The sequence below is a fragment of the Polypterus senegalus genome, chromosome 3, assembly GCF_016835505.1.
Source record: "Polypterus senegalus isolate Bchr_013 chromosome 3, ASM1683550v1, whole genome shotgun sequence".
Taxonomy (NCBI): domain Eukaryota; kingdom Metazoa; phylum Chordata; class Cladistia; order Polypteriformes; family Polypteridae; genus Polypterus; species Polypterus senegalus.
This window is the reverse complement of record NC_053156.1, coordinates 226,981,728-227,002,691: the sequence shown is the minus strand read 5'-3', so window position 1 is coordinate 227,002,691 and position 20,964 is coordinate 226,981,728. Positions and strand designations below refer to the sequence as shown.

At 42.7% G+C, this 20,964-nt stretch overlaps 1 protein-coding gene across 2 annotated transcripts in view; it reads right to left on the bottom strand.

Moving 5' to 3' along the window:
• Positions 1–8,317: 8,317 nt before the first annotated feature.
• LOC120525943 (T-complex protein 11-like protein 1) overlaps positions 8,318–20,964 on the bottom strand; it is a 30,951-nt gene continuing 18,304 nt past the window's right edge. For both annotated transcript variants that reach the window (XM_039748671.1, XM_039748672.1), the window contains exons 7-10: positions 19,033–19,199; positions 18,540–18,721; positions 11,564–11,736; positions 8,318–8,710 (exon numbers count right to left, since the gene is read on the bottom strand). In XM_039748671.1, the coding sequence (XP_039604605.1) occupies positions 8,478–8,710; positions 11,564–11,736; positions 18,540–18,721; positions 19,033–19,199 (755 nt within the window). In that variant the 3' untranslated portion in view covers positions 8,318–8,477. The remainder of the gene's footprint in view (positions 8,711–11,563; positions 11,737–18,539; positions 18,722–19,032; positions 19,200–20,964) is intronic.

Below are 20,964 nucleotides of genomic sequence, written 5' to 3'. Positions count from 1 at the left end.
TCTCCTTGTGCTTCCTCCAACTGCTGGACCACCTGTGAAACAAGCCTCAAGGAAGCTGTGGTAAGGCTTTCCATTTCTTTTTGAACAGTCGCTGTCATTCCATATATCTGGTCATACAAGATCTGTAACTGGTTGGTCTGCTGCATGCTATGATACTCCTGACAGGTGGAGTGGTGGTACTGTCACTAAACATCTGCATTGATATCTAGAAGGTTCAAATCCTGTTACTGCCAGAAGAAATCCTGCTCCGTTGGGCCCTTAACCTAAAAATTGCTCCGGAGGTACAATACAATGGCTGACCCTGTGCACCAACCACAAAGATCATACAGAAAGACAATTTCCCCTCGGGGATTAACAAAGTATATCAAAAACATATATACAGTTCATGCAAAAGTGTGAATGCCTGAGGCCAACTGGCTTATTTTTGTTGACTTCTAAAATTAAAAATAATTAAATAACTTAAACAGCAAACATACGAAATTTTGTAATTTTTATGAAAATGTTAATGTCCACTTATTTGATGAACTAAAGATTAAAGAAAAAATTGAGACATTTGCAGAAGCTTGGGCATCCTTTCAGTTGTAAGGTCTCGTTACTCTTTAGGCTGTTAGTCTGCAAAAGACTTGTCGTTAAGAATTGTCAGCTGATGATAGAATAAATTCTTTGACTCTTCAGATGTTGTCAAAACTCATCAACGTGCATCCAGCTAGCAATTTCCACAGTCTGAAGTGTCACCTAACGAGAACCACGTCATGATGGGATCTGAAAGACCAAGCAAACCGAAAGAGCAGCCAGTTTGTATACTGTGCAGGAAGACCAAACAAAACCCCCAATGTGACTGCAAGTGGCTGGAGTGATGGAACTGGTGAACTATGCAACGTTACTTACACCGACATGGCCCTTATGTAAAAGCCATCCAAAGAAAAACTTACCTATAATCTCATCCCAAAAAACAACATCTTAAGGTCCTGTTCACACGAATGTCTGAATGTGTTAGGTGTGCACAGTTTGAACACTGAGAGTTGGGATATGCAATGAGCAGAAAGAAAACTTCTGTATTGTATTTACATGTCATTCATTAAACTTTCTGGACGACTGGATATGTCTGGATATGTACCCTGGATCACGTGGGGGCCGCCACCCTGGTTGCTTTGGGGGCCACGGGTAGAGGGCTTTGAAGCTCATCGCTGTAGGGGCCAGGGGGTGCCCTGATGCGTTTGGAGCCCTGGACCTCAGCACTCCCACCATACCAGGAAGTGCAGGGGAGAAGAGAAGCAGGGACACCTGGAGTGCTTCCGGGAGTAGAGCCGGTACTTCCGCCACACAGGGGCGTGTTGGTGGGTGATTGCCGGAATCCATCTGGAGCACATCCGGGTGCTAATAAAAGGGGCCACCTCCCTTCATTCGCGGCTGGAGTCGGGTGAAGGCAGGACAAGGCAAGAGAAGAGAGAGTAGAGGCGGCCCAAAGAAGAAAGGTGTTGTGTGGCCAGGACTTTGGGGGGTTTATGTGCACATTAGATTTTTGTAAATATTGTAAATAAACGTGTGGTGGCGGAAAAAGAACATGTCTGTGTCTGGGCCACGTTCACAATATATATATATATATATATATATATATATATATATATATATATATATATATATATATATATATATAAACTGCTCAAAAAAATTAAAGGAACACTTTGAAAACACATCAGATCTCAATGGGAAAAAGAAATCCTGGATATCTATACTGATATAGACTGGGTAATATGTTAGGAACGAAAGGATGCCACATCGTTTGATGGAAATGAAAATGATCAACCTACAGAGCCCTGAATTCAAAGACGCCCAAAAATCAGAGTGAAAAATTATGTGGCAGGCTAGTCCATTTTGCCAAAATTTTATTGCAGCAACTCAAAATTGTACGCAGCACTTTGTATGGCCCCTGTGTTCTTGTATACATGCCTGACAACATCGGTGCATGCTTCTAATGAGATGACAGATGGTGCTGTGGGGGATCTCCTCCCAGATCTGGACCAGGGCATCACTGAGCTCCTGGACAGTCTGAGGTGCAACCTGGTGGCATTGGATGGACCAAAACATAATGTCCCAGAGGTGTTCTATTGGATTTAGGTCAGGAAAGTGTGGTGGCCAGTCAATGGTATCAATTCCTTCATCCTCCAGGAACTGCCTGCATACTCTCACCACATGAGGCCAGGAATTGTCGTGCACCAGGAGCCACTGTACCAGCATAGGGTCTGACAATGGGTCCAAGGATTTCATCCTGATACCTAATGGCAGCCAAGGTGCCTTTGTCAAGCCTGTAGCGGTCTGTGTGACCCTCCATGGATATGCCTCCCCAGACAATCATTAACCCACCACCAAACTGCTCATGCTGAATGATGTTACAGGCAGCATAATGTTCTCCATGGCTTCTCCAGACCCTTTCACTTCTGTCACGTGCTCAGGGTGAACCTGCTCTCATCTGTAAAAGCACAGGGCACCAGTGGTGCATCTGCCAATTCTGGTATTCTATGGCCAATGCCAATCGCTGCATGCTGCTGGGCAGTGAGCTCAGGGCCCATTAGAGGACATGGGGCCCTTGGGTCACCCTCATGAAGTCTTTCTGGTTGTTTGGTCAGAGACATTCACACCAGTGGCCTGCTGGAGGTCATTTTGTAGGGCTCTGGCAGTGCTCATCCTGTTCCTCCTTGCCCAAAGGAGCAGATACTGGTCCTGCTGATGGGTTATGGACCTTCTATGGCCCTCTCCAGCTCTCCTAGAGTAACTGCTTGTCTCCTAGAATCTCCTCCATGCCCTTGAGACTGTGCAGGAGACACAGCAAACCTTCTGGCAATGACACGTATTGATGTGCCATCCTGGAGAAGTTGGACTACCTGTGCAACCTCTGTAGGGTCCAGGTATCGCCTCATGCTACCAGTAGTGACACTGACTGTAGCCAAATGCAAAACTAGTGAAGAAACAGTCAGAAAAGATGAGGAGGGAAAATGTCAGTGGCCTCCACCTGTTAAACCATTCCTGTTTTGGGGTCATCTCATTGTTGCCCTCTAGTGCATCTGTTGTTAATTTCATTAACACCACAGCAGCTGAAACTGATTAACAACCCCCTCTGCTACTTAACTGACCAGATTAATATCCCATAAGTTTCATTGACTTTATGCTATACTCTGATTAAAAAGTGTTCCTTTAATTCTTTTGAGCAGTATATAATAAATAAATATATATATATATATATGTGGCCGCCGGCCGGGGCTGGAGCCGGCCGGGACGCCCAGGAGGACGTGAGGAGGGCTTGTGCCTCCTCCAGACCGCGAGGGGGCGTCCGTCCTGGTTCTATTGGGAGCCACGGGTCGAGGGCATGGAAGCCCTACCCTGTAGGGGCCCGTGGTTACCGCCAGGCGGCGCCCCGATGCCGGTTCGTCCCGTGTGGCCCTCGGCCGGGGATGGAGCCCGGCCGGGACGCCTTGGAGGACCGGAGGAGGGCGTGTGCCTCCTCCAGAACGAGTGGGGGCGTCCGTCCTGGTTAGACAGGGGGCCTCGGGTACAGGGCTTGGAAGCCCAGCCTTGTAGGGACCCGTGGCCACCGCCAGGCGGCGCCCAGTGCCTGTTTATCCCGGGAGCCGCACTTCCGCCACACCAGGAAGTGCGGGGAAGACTTTGTGTGGCACCGGAGAGCTGCCAGGAAGACGGCCGATACTTCCGCCACGCTTGGGCGTGGCTAAGGACGGAAACACCTGGGGCTCATCCGGGGCATTATTTAAGGGGCCGCCTCCCTCCATTCATTGGTGGAAGTCGGGAGGAAGCAGACTGAGCTGGAGAGCGAGGACAGGAGGCGGCCAGGACAAAGGCACAGAGACTGTGGGCCCTGGACTTTTGGGGATTCAGTGCCAAGGGCGCTGGGGTTGTGAGTGCACGTGATTTGAACTTGTCATTGTAAATAGTGTAAATAAACAGTGTGATGGGTGACAAATTGATGTCCGTCTGTCTGTGCCGGGGCCAGCTTTCACAATATATATATATATATATATATATATAGGGTGGTTCAGATCTAATTATGCAACTTTTAATGCAATGTAGGAAAACAATACAAGACAAAAGAATTGTTCGAAATATCTTGTAATAAATGAAAATGAACTTACATTAAATTAATTCACTGATTTTCCATGTAATGTCCCACTTGTCCTCCATTCAGTTTGATACAGGCTCGGAGGCTCAGAGTAATAAACTTAAGTTATATCGTAATGAGAATTGCATAATTCGATCTGGACCACCCTGTGTATGTATATGTGTATATATATATATACTTTATATATAATATATACACTAGGGGGCTTTGCCCCCTGCTCGCTTTGCTCACCAGCCTACGTGTTTGGTTTTCCGGATACACACCTGTAAGATTTTTTTTTTCTTTGAATTGTTGCTATTTCATTAGTTTCACTTTTATTTCAGAACTTCTGTAAAAACAATATTTTGAATCTTTCATGTCCCAATATGCTGAATCTTTTAAATGAAGTCAGTGAGACACGTGTTTAATGACTTTGTACCATAATTCAGGATAGGTTTCTCTATTTGGAATTTCAGCACAGACAAAACGATCCACATCATCAGCAGTTAATATTTTTTTTGCAAAATTAACCAATAAATGCATGTGAGTTGAACCCCGTTTTTGAAATTCACTGACTTGAACTAATTTCCTTTTGTTTGCATCAATGCGATCTGTGCTATCTTTTTTTTGATACTGTAGCGACTGACGTAATAAAGTGTCACAAAAGTTCTACTTTAACAATCGCTGACTGCGTGACCCCAAACACAACTTTCTAGCACCTTCGCCAACCCCTCCACCCACGGGTCTCGTCCCTCCCTTACCGCATCAATCAGCACCCAGCTATCAGTCTTCTGTGCTGTACTCTCCCTTCCTCGATCAGACCTAACAGTCACAAAATAAAAAAGGCTTCAGCTTGGCTGGAACGCTACAATACTTTAGACTGTTACTGCTTTCATATTCTGTACTTTTCTCTGCATATGTATCGCGCCTTGGGTCTCTTTTCTCCACGCTGCTCTTTCTTTTTTGCTGAGAGCACAGGACCTGTGTGTGCCACGTGACATTACATGACTGAATGTTTTGCTGGCCCTCCGGGCTCTTATTTGATAAGGGCGTGTTGTGCAAGAATCGTATGTTCCACGTCCCCGTGAGACTGCCCTGGGACAATCTCTTGGCACCAAGTCTCATGTTTATGGTCCCTGCGAGATGCCCCATGGCCAGTCTTTTTTGTGTCATGGATCTTCAAAATGTCTTCCGAGAAAATCACGTATTGTCACCTTGCTTTTCCATTCCAGGATTATATATATATATATATATATATATATATATATATATATATATACACACACACATATTATCATTAAAATGATAATAATGTAGAATGCTTGAATTGTGCTAATGATGTACTGTAACTTTAGCTACTATGGATTATCAATGCCAGTGGGTGATTGCGTACGCGAGTACTATTATATTACTTACTTCAAGGTGCCAAGTAGCCACTCTTTAGGGCTAACACTGACTCACATATTGGTTGACCAGCTTTTCTTTTTTGCATTTCTTCATAGATTACATACACTTTACGCAGTAAGAGGGTGAACCCAGTAGCACCAACAGCAGCAATGTTTTCTCTGCCTATGTCGTAGTCTCAGGAGCGTTTTTAACACAAAGAGGTCAATGCTAGGGTCTTATAAAGCCAGCTGATCCATATTTCATGAATACAATGAAGGATGAACATTGAAACCCACTGGTTAAAAACACCCTGGACTGCCTGATAACTGACCCCCACAGGTAAACACACAAAACTACAATCTGGGGTGTAGGTTGGCATTTACCAGAGGCAATCGAACACAAATGTAACATGTTGAAGTCAATTAAGTGTAACTACAAAACGCAACTTAAATGCTTGGGTCACTCTGTGCATTTGTTTAACCAAGATCTGAATGCTCATGTGGACAGGGCCCAACGTTTATAAAACAACATCTATATAAGATGGAGGCACTTTGGAACCAAGTACTGTGAACAGATGAGCCACAAAAGGTTAGTTTGAAGAACAAAAGGTTCATCACATGAAGAAGAGACCTTGCCAACTGTTAAGTATAGGGGTGGATCTCTTACATTTTAGGGTTGTGTGGTAGCTAGTACTGTATAACAAGGAAGAATGGATTCCACAAAATACCAACAAATTCTCAAGAAGAATGTCAGAAAACTGAAGCTGTAAGAAAGAATGGCTTCTACAGTAAGACAACAAAACACAACCCACTTCAATATCTATTATGAAGTACCTCCAGAAACACAAGGTGATAGTTTGGGAATGGCCATGGCAGCCCCCAGACGTAAACATTAATGAAAAACTTTGGGTGATTTTAAATGTGCTGTGCACACAAGAGAGCCTGAGACGTAACTCACAGCTGGAAGTGAGAAAAACGGAGACGTGTCCAAAGCAAGAAATAGGAGACTCCTACAGAAAATTGTGCAAGTTGTCATTTTACTACACTATTGACTTAGTAGGGGGCACAATTTTTTGCAAATATCACAATTATGATTTAAATTTTCAAGATTTAAGTTCAATAAATAAATGTGAAGTAACTGCACATTAACATTTTCACAAAAAAGCAACTGTTTTCATTTGTTCGCTAAGATATCGAAGAAGATTATCCGCTGTGGCAAACCCTAACGGGAGCAGCCGAAAGAAGAAGTTTTAATTTGTTCACTGTTGTGTTTACTGTTTTTACTTCCAATGTCAGCAAAGTTTAGCCAGGGATGTCCAAACTTTTGTATAGAACTGTGTTTGTGTGTATAATACGCACACACACCGTATATATAAGTTTTATATCATGCAATACAAGTGCTTTTCCAATGTGAAACTTAAGTTTCAGGCACTGACTTATAGTAGCAGAGAGGCTTTTACATGTGTCAGTGAGCAGGCATTCATCCACCGAGTCGTTTATCAGTAAACAAGGGGAGTGCAAAGGATTCAAGTATAAGGAACCGACATCGTAATATCGATCGAAGAAACAGTGTGTACTTTTTGCCCAAGATTGTATTGACAAGAGGAGTATGAATAGAGATGAGGCCTAATCGGAGTTGTCTGATAGATTCATTGGTGTCACCAGGGGGTGTCCTGCACCTCAGCCAGTGCTTTCTGCTGGTTTTACATCCACTCCTGTTAGGAAAAGCTCTGGTTTTCTACAGTCTATTAGCTGGGAGGGCAAATGAGGATCAGAAAAATGTGTACAGGAAAGGATTAGGACACCGTGTCCTGTTATAAGGTGTCTTTGGCCGTGATATGCCACTTGATCCACTTCTGTCAAACGTCTGGTCGCTGATTCAGTTTATGGGTGTATCTGAAATTCGCTTATATGCTGTTCAACTATAATTTATGTAAAATGCAAAGCCAGTGATTACTCTTTTCTACAACTGACACAAAGTGATTGTCATGTCACCGTCACCATAAACTACAGTACGTCATAATCATCATCTGCTTCATCACAAAGTGAAGAAAAAAAAAGGGGAGGATTTTTTTGTGGGTTTGATACAAATGGCCTTCCAAAGCATCTACGCCCCGTAGCTGCAAATTAATGTTCATAAGCATGTTGTGTGCCAGGCAGTATGCCCATCTGAAATGGGGTGGGATTCATTTCCCTTGAGACCAAATGACACCACGTAGTCCTGACCACACATAAGACGCACAGGGAGCTCTTTGCTTGCTGTCTGTTCTTTTCAGATTGGTTGCTGGCCGTCTCTAGTTTACTTTGTAACACGGGTGGCACGGTGGCCCAGGGTTCGTGTCCCAGGTCTGCTCTGTGTCTGTATGGGTTATCTCGGGGTGCTCCAGCTAGGTGAACTGGTCCTGGTGAGCATTTTCCCTGACCTGCCTTGCCCCCTATGCCAGTTGGGGTAGACTCCAGCCCCTAACACTCGACACTGGTCTGGGTTAAGCTGGTTAGAAAATGACATGACTTTGTAACACACTTCACTCCATCAATTTCTACATGCCGTTCACTGCGTGACCCAATGCCATGCCATTTTCTAAAATGTGCTGAGTTCTTGTAGGTGCACCTTGTGCCAGCACCTCAAATCACATATCATGTACAGTTTGTATTGCTTTATGGGTGCGTCTTCTCCCATGTCTATGAGGGAGCAGCTTCTGAATTTTAATTTTTTAATTCTTCATTCGTATACAGGTGGTCTGCATTAGCACGTGAAATATGTACCGATCAAAGTGTGCTGCGCTTTTTTTTAAACTACTTCCATAAATAGTCATGAACATCTGTTACAAATACAAAATTTACTTTTAAAGTTTTCCTTTTTCTTGCTATTTACAGATTATATAATGCGATTTACAAATGTCTATCTACATGCCAAGCTCAGGACTTAGAGGAAGTTACATTTGCCCGTTTCCCTCCTAGTCAGTCCCACCCATTAGGCGTTAGCGGGACCCCTCTGCAGAGTCCACTTCACTCTGTGGGATCAGAATTTCTCTCAGAATGGCAGAATAGTACGGCCCAAACACAAGGCGGTTGTACTGAACGAGCTGGCCAAGGGATCTTCCAATTTCTGCCAGCTCTGTGGAAACTGGCGAGAGCCCACCAGGAAGAGGAACGCCATCCTTGTATGCAGCTGATCCGAGGAAAGTGTGCAGAACAGACTGAATCCGGGAACCTGTGGAAAGGTAGGACACAAACTGTTAAGACTGGCCTCGGCGGGCACTACCTCTGAGCCAGTTACACTCTGAAGGCTCGCCAGTCCCTCCAAGTCTAGCACACACGCGGTGAATCTTCATCATGCCATTGTCCGCACCCTGTCCCGTTTTGTCCTTCAGTTGCCACTTGCAGCCCTACTTCTTTACTGACTGCTGGGACTTCATGTACTTGTGTGCACAAGAGAGTGCAAATTTCCTGCATATTTGTGTTTCAAAGAGAGAAAATAAAATGAAGTGCTACTGATGAGTGTTTGTGGAAATAATGAGCAAAACACTCAACACAGGGGATGACATGGCTCCTTGACGTAGGTCTGCCACAGCCCCTCCACTCTGATGCCTCACAGGTCCACGTTTGTGGAGTTTGCATGTGGCTTTTCCTTCAGGTCCCCAACTTTCTTCTTAATTCACACTGTAAGGTAACTGACAACGCAAATCAATCATATGTGAGTGTGGGGGACTGCATGTGCGAGTGGGCACCGTTTGGTACTTCACCCATCCAGTTTGGCTCCCGCTTTGTACCCAACGCTGCTAGGATAAGAACGGGTGTATGTGACCCGAAACTGGTTAGGAAATGAGAGGCTGACATTATTTAATGAAGTGTGGTGCCTCACCTGCCACTAAAGGCTGTCTCCGTGTGATCGTCCAAACCAGAGGTCTCAAACGCCAGTCCTGGGGGGCCGCAGTGGCTGCAGGTTTTCATTCTAACCCTTTTCTTAATTGGTGACCAGTTTTTGCTGCTAATGAACTCCTTTTCCTTTCATTTTAATTGACTTGTATTTTGAGATTAGTTCCCCTGAATTGCTTCATTTCTTTCCATAAATGGCACCCAAACAGAACTGAAATGTGAAGCGAGTGAGCCAATAGAAGACCAACTAAGTCAGGGCCTCAAACTCCAACCAGTTGCTAAATTAGGTGCCAATTCTTGTTGTTATTTAACCTCATTCTTTAACTCCATGGCTTGTGGCTGCTCTCATTGTGCAATAGCAGACGTTGCCGAAAATGTTGATTTTGTCTTTTCTAAGAGCCCACTGTTAAAATGTTTGTGGAGCCGAGCAGATCAGCATTCCTGGGAGCTTCAACTTTCTTTATTTTCAGATATTGTGTGATGGACACCAGTTGTTTTGTATCTCATTATTGTTTGGCAGCTAATTACGGAAAAAGAAACAATTTAGGGGGCTGAGTCTTCAATAGCAAGTTAATTAAAATTAATTCAAAAGAAGTTAATTGGCAGCAAAAACAAGTCACTCATTAAGAAAAGGGTTAGAATGAAAACCTGCAGCCACTGGGGCCCTCCAGGACCGGAGTTGGGGACCCCTAGTCTAAACTGAAAGGTTCAAAGCTCACTTGCCTACCCAAGCTCTGCTTTACTTTACACATAAAAATAAAGATGATGTCTGCCTAATGTTTTTAGCAATCTCCCTGTGCTCAAGGGCTGCTAAGAGCATAAACCGGGGGTTCTCAATGTCGGTCCTGGGGTCCCACTGTGGCTGTGGGTTTTTGTTCCAACCAGTTTCTGTTTTGAATTGGACTCCTGGGCTAATTAAGTGATGTGTTAATGCCCAGATTCTGTGTTTTGCGAACAATATAGAAATTAGAAAACTAAGTTATATGTATATACTGTATATTAAAATGTACCAATCAGTTATATAGGAATAATGTATTTTTTTCTTTTCAACAATATTTTCATCTTGATTTTCATTCTACTTTTCTAGGTGTTCTAATTGTTGAATTAATCCATTATTTACTAATTAGTGGGTCTGATGCTAAAGTAGTTGCAGTCTTTCATGATTCAGTGTTGTTTGCCTGGGTGTCTGCTCTGCTCATTTTTAATTGTCATTAATAAGATACAATGAAGGGGGAAAACTGCACAGAGAAAGGGCAAAATATAATGAAATTAACAAAAGATGGTGAAGCATTTAAATCTATAGCAAACATGGAAATACTTCTAAATGTCATATAAATGTAAAAATCAAGCTGCTGTGCTTTCTTAATGTAGAATAAGAGAAAAGAAAAAATCCCAGCTAAGTAATTGAGCTCCGCGTTATCTGATTATGAATCTGACTGAAGCAAAAACCTGAACCACTGTGGGCCCCCAGGACCGACTTTGAGGACCCCTGGTTTACACGACCAATCACTCTAGAACCTTCTTGCAGTCATCCATTACCTACTCTATGGCTTTACTCGCCTTACTTATATGTAGAAGAGTTTCAAGGTGAGCCCCGGGGTTTTCATAACACACGAGTCCTGTTTATCTTTAATTGAGCTCCTTGTTCGATTAGCTTGGTTCTTTCTCTTATTCTGCATTCAGAAAAGTGCAGTGGTGTGAAATCTGCATTTATCATTATTTTCCATAGCTTTAAATGTATGGATGAAACAAAAGTCCCATTTTGTCGATTTTAGTCAAAACTCACTTTATCTGTTGATTTTAGTTTCTAAGTTGTATCTGAATACTGGTAATTAACGCCGCTTGCCCACTTGTTACCAAACAATGGCTTGAATCACCTGAATGTTATCAAATATTTAACAGCAAGATAAAAAGAATGAACTCCTCCCTGCCTAAAACACATAAACGCTTCCTGCATTTCATAATCATTTACCACAACCTGCTAGTAATTTCTGGAGTAACGCAAGAAAACAGAAAAACTGGGAAATGACGCCTTGCTTAATTAATGGAAGAATCCAATTAAATGCAGAAATTGGTTAGGACAAAAAAAATCTACAGCCACCGGTGGGCCTCAGGACTGAACGTGAAGACCCCGCTATAACACATTGGGCTTGACAAACAGAGATCTCAATCGCATGTCCAACTGTACCAATCAGTGTCCGGACGGGGTTGTTCTCTTTGGCAATGTCGCTGATCTGTCCACAAAGAAGGCTGGCTTGCTGTGTGTTCATGGCCTCCTTCCCCTGGTCACAGAGGGTTTGGTTCACCTGAAGGACCACTTGCTCTCCTATTGCTGACAGCGCCGCCTGCAGATCAAAAGATCTAGAAAAACAAAAAGGAAATAAGGCTGCAATAGTCGGTCAGCTGCCCTTGGGCTTCCCTCTCAGTGCTCTCCAGTCATTGGAGAGGAGCAGAAATCATCCAGACGATGTTAAAGAGTAAAGTGAAATTAACCCTGAGATCAAGCCGCAGATAGTCCTTGCCACTGCCAGTACTGGTAGACTCCCTGTCATTAAAGCAAAGCTCACATCAAGGCGCTCCAATATGGAACCCTAATGCAGTTCTACAGTATGTGTCAACGCCCAAACTAGCTTTACAAATCTGGACACTCTTTTAGGTTTTGCCAATTTTCATTTCATTCCTAAAGCTGGTTAGTTTCACTTCTGCTCTGTCTTCTCAGTTAGAGTGATGGTGGAGCTTTGGCTGGACACTCCAGAGCATCGACTTTCTTGATTAGTTGGTAAGCAGTGCGAGTTCATAACCAAGGGGAGGTCGCTTAACCTGTCAGCATATGAACAGAAGTAAAGGTTTACAAACATGGTAACTGCTGAAAAGGCGCTATATAAAATAATGCCTGTGTTCCTTATTACGCCTCTCCAGTGTGCATTTGGCTGTGTGCTGCAAGTTATCCTTGTACTGGAAGAAGAATCTTCACTCAACTTCCAGGATTCTGCAGATTTGGCAGGATTTCTTTGTACTTTTGCTGTCTCCAGTGAAGATGTAGAGAGCGCCATGTTTCAGGGGTGGGATGGTGGTCAGAATAATGTGCAGCATTCCACCAGTGCCAAACAGGCTAATGTGGGTCTCATCAGACTCAAAAATGTGTTAGAATCGCCTATTTGCTCTATAGATAGATGGCCAACTTTTGTTCTGAATGAAAACATGAGATTACAATTTTTTCTTGACCATCCTACATACTTGATGGGGTAAGTAACATATAAAAAATATTTTCGGTTGAATATTCCTTTAACTACACTTGCTGGATATCACTTAACTAATTACTGTATATGGCATCTAAACATAAGTGGATACACCAAAGCCTGCTTGGGTGTCATTAGTTTTTAATTTTTTAGATAAGTACTTAATAATTATCTGTGGCAAACTGTTTAGCAGTTCTTAATTGGTGAAAAAGCTCTCAAAGTTGGAGAGCTGCCCGTACCAAAGTGCAAACCAAATGCTAGAAAAGCCACACCGCTCGGTCAGCTTTCAGTGGGGTCTGTTTTCTGCGCCCCCATTCCGAGGAAGTTATATGACTGGACACTGGTGTAATGCACAATTCTATTCCTATTTTAAATGGTACATTATTTGAAGTGCTTTATGTATATTAAAGCATATTACAAAATACATAAAGAGATGAATGCTTTAAAGTTATTTCTAAACAATCACAGTATATATAAAGTAAAGCTGTTGTGGCAGGCGGCTGGCATCTATGCCCAGCTGGGATGCCCCTGCACACTATATTCAGGGGGAGCAGCCCTGGGCAGTGCAATACCTTCCCCTGGACGCTAGATGGCCGCCCCCCTGGGCTGGAGTAGTGCCTCGGTTTCCCACAGGGCTCCCTGGGAATTGGAGTTGGGGGCAGCCCTGTTGGGTCCCACAGGTACCGCCAGGGGGTGCTGTGTTTGGGACTCCTGAGCCCGTGTGGGCAACAGCTTCATCACACCTGGAAGTGACGCCGGAACTCGGTGATCAAACACCTGGAGCACTTCCAGGTGACCTATAAAAGGAGCCAGTGACCACAACTCATCGGCAAGAGTCGGGAGTGGAGTAGGACGGAGCTCTGGAGGAGAGGAAGAGGCGGCCTGAAGAAGCAAGGTATTTGAGTTGTGGCCTGGACTTTGGGGACTTGTGGGGTTTGTGTGGCACTTATGGACTTGTAAATAATGTATAATAAATGTGTTGTGGGTGACGTGAACGTGTCCGCCTGTCTGTGTCCGGGCCAGCCTCCACACTGTACAGCGAAATCATGTGCAAAGGTTTTTTGTTAATTTCGAAAAATAACAAGCTTGTTCTTGCAGTTTAAAACAGGTCTCAAAAGACATCAGTCTAAGTAACTTTGGTAAGTTCCATGGGTTTTAAGTAAAGAATTGTCTTGAATTCTGAGCCACACTTTGTGATGTCATGTCTGTGAGATTTGATCGTTTTAAAACAAGACTGGCTGTGCACTTCTCCTCTTGGCTCTTCTCTAGCACACACCTTTCACATTAGGAAATTTCTTGACATCATTGACTGTTTCTGGTCACGTGTGAATTGCTGTCTCTGTTCTGTAGTCACGTTTATAATCACATGCGTGTGATGGAGAAGAGGTTGATGATACGTCACATTGCCGCACCCACCACGTGACAAATCTACTCAGTATCCCAGATTAGGACCCGAGTGCAGCCAGCACCACACTAGCTCAGATGGAGTGGAACCAGTGTGAGGTTTTTTATGGTGGCTGGAGTGCCAATTCTGCCACCAACCCTCAGGTTTCTCCCTGCAGGTTGGAGGGCCTACATGCAGCGCTGGATGCAGATTAATGTCATACCCAGGATGGAGCAATTGCAGGTTAAGGGCCCAATGGAGTAGAGTCACTTCTGGCATTTACGGGATTCAAACCAGCAACCTTCCGATTACCAGTTCAGATCCCTAGCCTGTGATGGCGAAGATCATAGACAAATCTGAACAACTGTTGCCACTCCATTTATTTTAATTCGTGGACCACGGAACGCAACTTCAGGTGGCCGATTGTGGTTATACTGCTACTCCGGATTAAGATGGGACGGCACTATCAGCGATACTCAGTAATGCAATAATTATCAATAACTACTCTGTCATATTATGGGCTTGAGTAAATGTGTACTGAGTAGAAATAAAGTTATTAATTATTTTTACTCGCTCAGAAACACTGTCATCAAATCTATTATTAACATATTCTCAGAAATGGCGACTAAGCATGCACTATAAAATTTGATAAATGGTTTCTGGCACTTAATTGCGTTTCACGGTGGCTTAGCTCTAACACATGATATTCCTTTTTTATCTTCTAAGTCTTTTGTTTCTCTTTAATCATGTGTGCACATGTTTCGTCATAGATGGTGTATAACACTGAGAGGTGATTGGCTCTGTGAACGTATTAACAGCATGCAGATGGCCTTGGATATTTCAGAAATCTAAGGCTTTGACAAAAATGTAATATGGTGTAAGCAGTTCAGATTTATTGGCATGTGTACATAATACATGAGCACTTAAGTAATACCCACCATGCCACCGCTCTACTTCATAGGTTATGGAAAATATAATAATCACAAAACATTAAAGGCAAGAGGCAGCCCTGCCACCACCCCTCACCCCCCTCAAAGTGGGTTCTATGGGTCTCATAATTTCAGGCAGGTACAACCATATTTAAAACAGCCCGGGATGGCATTTTAGTGTTTTTCACACAATTTTAAATATACAACATGTTTCACTTTGGAAAACAATTGCATGTGACAGATTACTATATACCATGATTGTGAAGAAATGACATTTAATGAATTTAATAATAGAACATCCTTTAAATGAGGACTTGATGCCTTTCTTTTATTCCTTTCGTACCTAACGTGACCGTTCTGAATTTCAGCACAACCTAAAGGAAGTCTATAAGACATATTAGTACAAGTGTACTTTCACCAGAGATCTAGCATTTAACAGCACCGTAATAGTGGCATATCGTTTTGGTGTAGTAAACGGTAGCTGGAAAGTGTTACTTGTGCAGGGTGGTCCAGATCTAATTATGCAGATCCAGATCGTCTGGATGACTTTGATTTATGTGGGGACGATTTCAGTTCAGCGAGAAAACAATTCTTCATGTTGTCAGTTCGCACACTTCTCGATGGTCTGGGATTTTTTGGGTGATTTTCTATGTAATAAACTTAATAAGTTATAGCGTAATGAAAATTGCATAATTAGACCACCCTATACTTGCCTTCAGATAAGCCAGCAAGCGGATCTCATAACACACAACATGTGTCATACATAACCGACTACAAACAATAATGAATAAAATGGATGTCGTTCAGCGATGTTTCCGTATTGACTTGACTGTTGCTGTTTTCTATGAATGTCCCTCTTACTGAGGTTAGCAGATACTTGCAGTCCATCGAAAACATTTGCATTGTGTAACAGCTAACTGGTGATTCTAAATTGCACTTTTGTGAGTGGGCCTTGCACAGGAATAGGGACGGATTCTTGCCTTGCATCCAGTACAGCTGGGTTAGGCTTCAGGACCCGTAACCATGAATTTAAATAAATTTTACATTCTGTTATGTATTAGTTGGATAGGAATTCAAATACAGTTTGAGTATCCCTATTCTGAAATTCCAAAATCTGAGACTTTTTGATCTCCAACATGACAATATAAGTGGACCATTCTACACCAGGGTCTATTTTATAAATTGAACATTGAAAATCTGCTTACACGAAAAAGTGGATGTGAAACACAACACATATAAATGCAGATTCAAAACAGAGTTATTCTTTCAGAGCTGGATGGGGTTGGGGGGGGACTACCCTGTGAAGCTGTTTCCTCTCAGCGGTCTAAAATTAAAAGCTTTGCCCCAGTGAAGCGACTTGATAACACCTGGATTTAAAAGTGCTGCATGGTACCATTAAAATTTAATATGAATTGAATGTTATGGTTAACAAAAGCAGGTTCATTCTTGCTAGGTGCCCTTATTATAATCGGTCAGTAAATTGGTTTGTTTTCATTAGGAAAACTAAGCTGCTGCAATTTGCCTTTTTATGCTGACAACAACACGTTATGTTTTATGCATGTATACCCACACCATATGAAAACTGGATGTAGCGACCTGCCATTAATGGCTTCCAACAATGCAGAAATGATGGAGTGAAGTTTGACTAAAATACTGTCGGCCTGTTAGTCAGTTCCCTGAGAGGTGACAACAGATAGGCAATATAAACTGACGTAAAACCAAAAAAGCTTTTCAGAGCAAATACGCAGTGATGCCCTCTAAAAGGAAACTGAAGGGAGTCTGTAAATAATATTGAACACTTGAGGTGTAATTTCTTTGCACATTATAATGACGGCTCGGTGATATGAATCATACTAATCATAGTCAGTTAGCTGGTTTGGTTGCATTTTGCTGCTTGATCACATATGTCCCCAAGATATCGCATTATGCATATGTAAATATTACAAAATCTGAAATACTTCTCCTACCAGGCATTTTGGATCAGGGATACTCAACCTGCATTCTTTGAAATTGGTGCAGCAAAGGAGGAGTTCAATCAGGGTCTGTACAGCAACAGAGATGTATGTGATTTTATAACCTAAACTAAAGTAATGTATGTCAAGGGAGAGAATTTGTCTTCCCCAAATTTGCAAAGTTGCACACTTTATTAGGAAAAAAGGGTTTCAACCTCACATTCTCAGTATGACAATATCATGGCTCTGAACTCTTCGACATCAGCATTCCAAGTGATGTAACAACTGCACATCACATTTACAGTGCTGCTGGTTTCCCTGTAAAAACAGAAATAGGAGCCGACATACTGCTGATGGCATTGAAATGCATCTGAGCGTGTGTGTGCGGTAAAGATGACTACTCAGTAAAGCTTGCTACACAAGAACAAACAGAACTGAACTGAGCTGAATCTAAATATAAAAAGTAGCTCATTCCTCACTGACACAGTCCAAAATAAGAAAAGTTATTAAACAAAAGAAAGCTAGAAAGTTTCTTGAATAAGAAAAAAATAATAAAGATGGCAATTGACTTATTCCTGACTGATATGAAAAGTAACAGAGGGCCATGAGAGACATTCTTTACTGATATTAAAACAGTAGAATGAAAAATGTAAGTTCTCCTTGTTTCATTTTTAATATACAGTATTAATATGAAGATGCCAATTCTCACTGATTATGCCTAAAAGAGGTTCCTGGAAGTCACTGTAATACCCAAAGTGCCATGACAACTGTAACAGAAAACAAATGGAGGTGGCTGTGCTGCAAGCAAGCGGTCATCAGTAGCCGCTATCTTTGGGTACAGTACAGCTGAATCTTAGCCACTGTGCGTATTCTGGACTCAGGACTATATGGTTAAGTAGGTAAATGGAAACACAATTTGTTATGGAATTCAGAAATCATGTTAATTTACTTTGATTTTCAGGATTGTTACATACAAATGAAGATTTTTCACAAATTGTAATGATGACCCATTGAATGACAGGTGTACAAAACAGATCTCAGCACTGATGGGTGCACGGTGTAAAATGTTTGAGCATGACAATTGCTTTTCTCTTCAGTACGTCTGTGGAAGGCTTTTTGAATTCTAATCAATGCAACTGATTGCTTCAACTTAAATCAAAACCTGAGCACAGGAAAAAAAGCAGCTCAGATTATCAGAATGTTGGTACGTGAAAATCTCTATGGTTATACTCACATTTTTGGTTCTGAAAATACTGAACCTAAAAATAGCACCCAAGATTATCCACCGCATGGGGCGTCTGGGTTTCTTTCTGTTTTATGCTAAGTGTCATAGTGTTGGTTGTCCACTTAATCTTCATTCTGCTTCCTTCTCTTTCTGTAGACCACCACTACTGTGTTACATGCATACCCTAAATACTCTTATCTGCTGCTATCCCTGCTGTAAAATTCAGAAGCAGACAAAACCCACAGCAGACAGAAACATCCAGTGGGGAAGAGGTGGGTACTGAAGGTGGGTATCTCAATAGTCAATAAGAGCAAATTGCTGTGTTTCCAGTTGTGTGATTACACCATCACATTACTGGGCCCAGTTACCTGGTATCAAAGGCAAGACTTCCAGGCCACTTGGCAAATGTGACTCCCCTCTATTCCATTTACCTACCTGAGGTGGCTGCCCTGTAGGAGAGCAACAATGACCTGCTTGAGTTTACTTACAAACTCTGGCAGTAAAAAGATGCCCCCCCAACAATTATTACTGGTCACCAGTAACACAGAGGCCATCAGAATTGCCTGCTCTATGCGCCACTTGATTTCCTCCATGCGGCTTTGGTCCATTCGTACAGTCTGAAACAAGAATAAGAAGAAGTGTGGCAACATGGCAGATCTAACAGGCTGCAATGTCAACAAAGAAGCATCTAGCATCTGGGTACTCTTCTTTAACTGTTTTAATCAGCTGTACCTCCAGTCGAGATATTTCCTAATGTTATTAATCTACATGTGCCAACTTTTGTTTTTCTAATTTTCTAATTATTTCTACTTACTTTTTTATAATATTAATTTTTCTATATTTGTAATAAGCAATCACATCTCTTCAGAAGTGATCTGCTGAAGGCTTGAAAAGATAAAGAAACTGATCAGTTGGGAAAAATACTCACCTCAGGATAGACCTGACTCTTGGAGTTATGTTTGAGAAGGCTAAGATAGGCCCGGTTTAGGACTGCCATGGGGCTGATGGTTTTGGGAAGACTCTCTCCATTGTTACTTTGGCTCCTAATGTCTTCCAGTGCTTCTTTTAACCACACGGTAGTGTGCTCCAAAGCTCCTGAAAGAAGTGAATGACAGAATGACTTTCACCTTCATGATTGCAGCAATTTATGTGTATTCTTTGTCAGTAAATGTAACCCAATGCATTACACTTTTTGTGGTAGATTTGATATACAGCAGTAAACCCTGCCAGCCAATTGGAGCAAAGCAAAAGATGCAGCCAGAAAACCCTTTAATAGGCATTAAAGACCGATGTCTAGTTCTGTCAAATGAATCTTCACTACATAGCCACCGATTCTTCCTTATCCAACTGCTTAATCAGACCTTACGCACATCTCATGAACAAAATTTCTTTCTGTGTGGAGTTTGATCTTTCAAGTTCACTCTCCGGCTACCTTGCTTTTTCTCCAGGACCTCCAGTTTCTTCCAACATGCTTCAGGCATGTTAATTAAATTAACTGGCAAATCTAAATTGGCCCAGAAATAAGTTAATGTGGTTGTGCAGTGTACTATCCATGGTCAATTACTGTTTGTGCTCAGTGTTGCTCAGGTAGCCTCCACACCCTCACCACCCTGAACTGTATACACACATACTGTACATGTATATTAAAGGAAAATGAAGGGGTCACTTGATCATCACAGTCTAACACCAAGTCACTTAAGCTTCAGGGATATCAATCTGTCCAGTTAGGAAGCATAAGCGATTGTAAATCAACTTCACCTGCTTTGGTGCAAATGAAAGTGACAAGAGGTGCACTGGAGAGGCAATGGCAACATAAACCCCCAAAAGGGAATTGTTTTACAGGTGGTGGCCACAGACAGTTGCTCTCTACTTTCCCTTCCTGACTGATTCTTCTCTAATCTTGTCTTTTGCTAGTGCCCCTGTCATTACTGGTAGAATGAGGCAGTAAATGCAAAAAATTCAAGTTGCACAGGTAGTCAAGCTCCTCCAGGATGTCACATCCATATGTGCCATTGCAAGGAATTCTGCTCTGTCTCACAGTTCTCAAGAGCATTGAGAAGATATCAGGTGAATGAGCGACACACAAGGACAGCTGGACAAGAGCATAGAAGTGCATCAACCCAGAAGCAGGACCGGTATCTGGTCCTCTGTGCAAGGAGCAACAGGAGGAGCACAGCCAGAGCCCTACAAAATGACCGTGAGCTGGCTACTGGTTTGCATGGTTCTGACCAAACGGTCAGAAACAGGCTCCATGAGGACACAACGTCCTCTAATGCGACCTGTGTTCACAGCCCATCTGCACAGCATTCATCAGAGAATACCACAATTGGCAGCTCCACCACTGGTGCCCCAGTCCCTTGTTCTCTTCATAGATGTGAGCAGGTTCACATTGAGCACATGTGACAAACATGAATTTTATGCTGCATGCAACATCATCCAGCATGACTGGTTTGGAGGTGAGTCAGTGATGGTTTGGGGAGGCATATCCTTGGACTACCCTGACTACTGTTAGGTACTGGGATGAAATCCCGAGAGCCACATTTTCTGACCTTACACTGGTGCAGTGGGCCCTGGGTTGCTCCTTGTAAAGGACAATGTGGCCAGAGTGTGTAGTCAGTTCCTGGATGGCGAAGGCATTGATGCCATTTATTGGTCCGAACGTTTCCAAACCTGAATCCAACTGAGAACCTCTTGGACATTTTGTATTGGTGTATCCAATGCCTTCAATTAGTGCCATGGACTGTCCAGGAGCTCACTGATACCCTGATCCAGGTCTGAGAGGAGGACACCATTCACCGTCTCATCAGGAGCATGTCCAGACATTATCAGACGTTATCAGAAGTGATGTTGAATCCAGCCC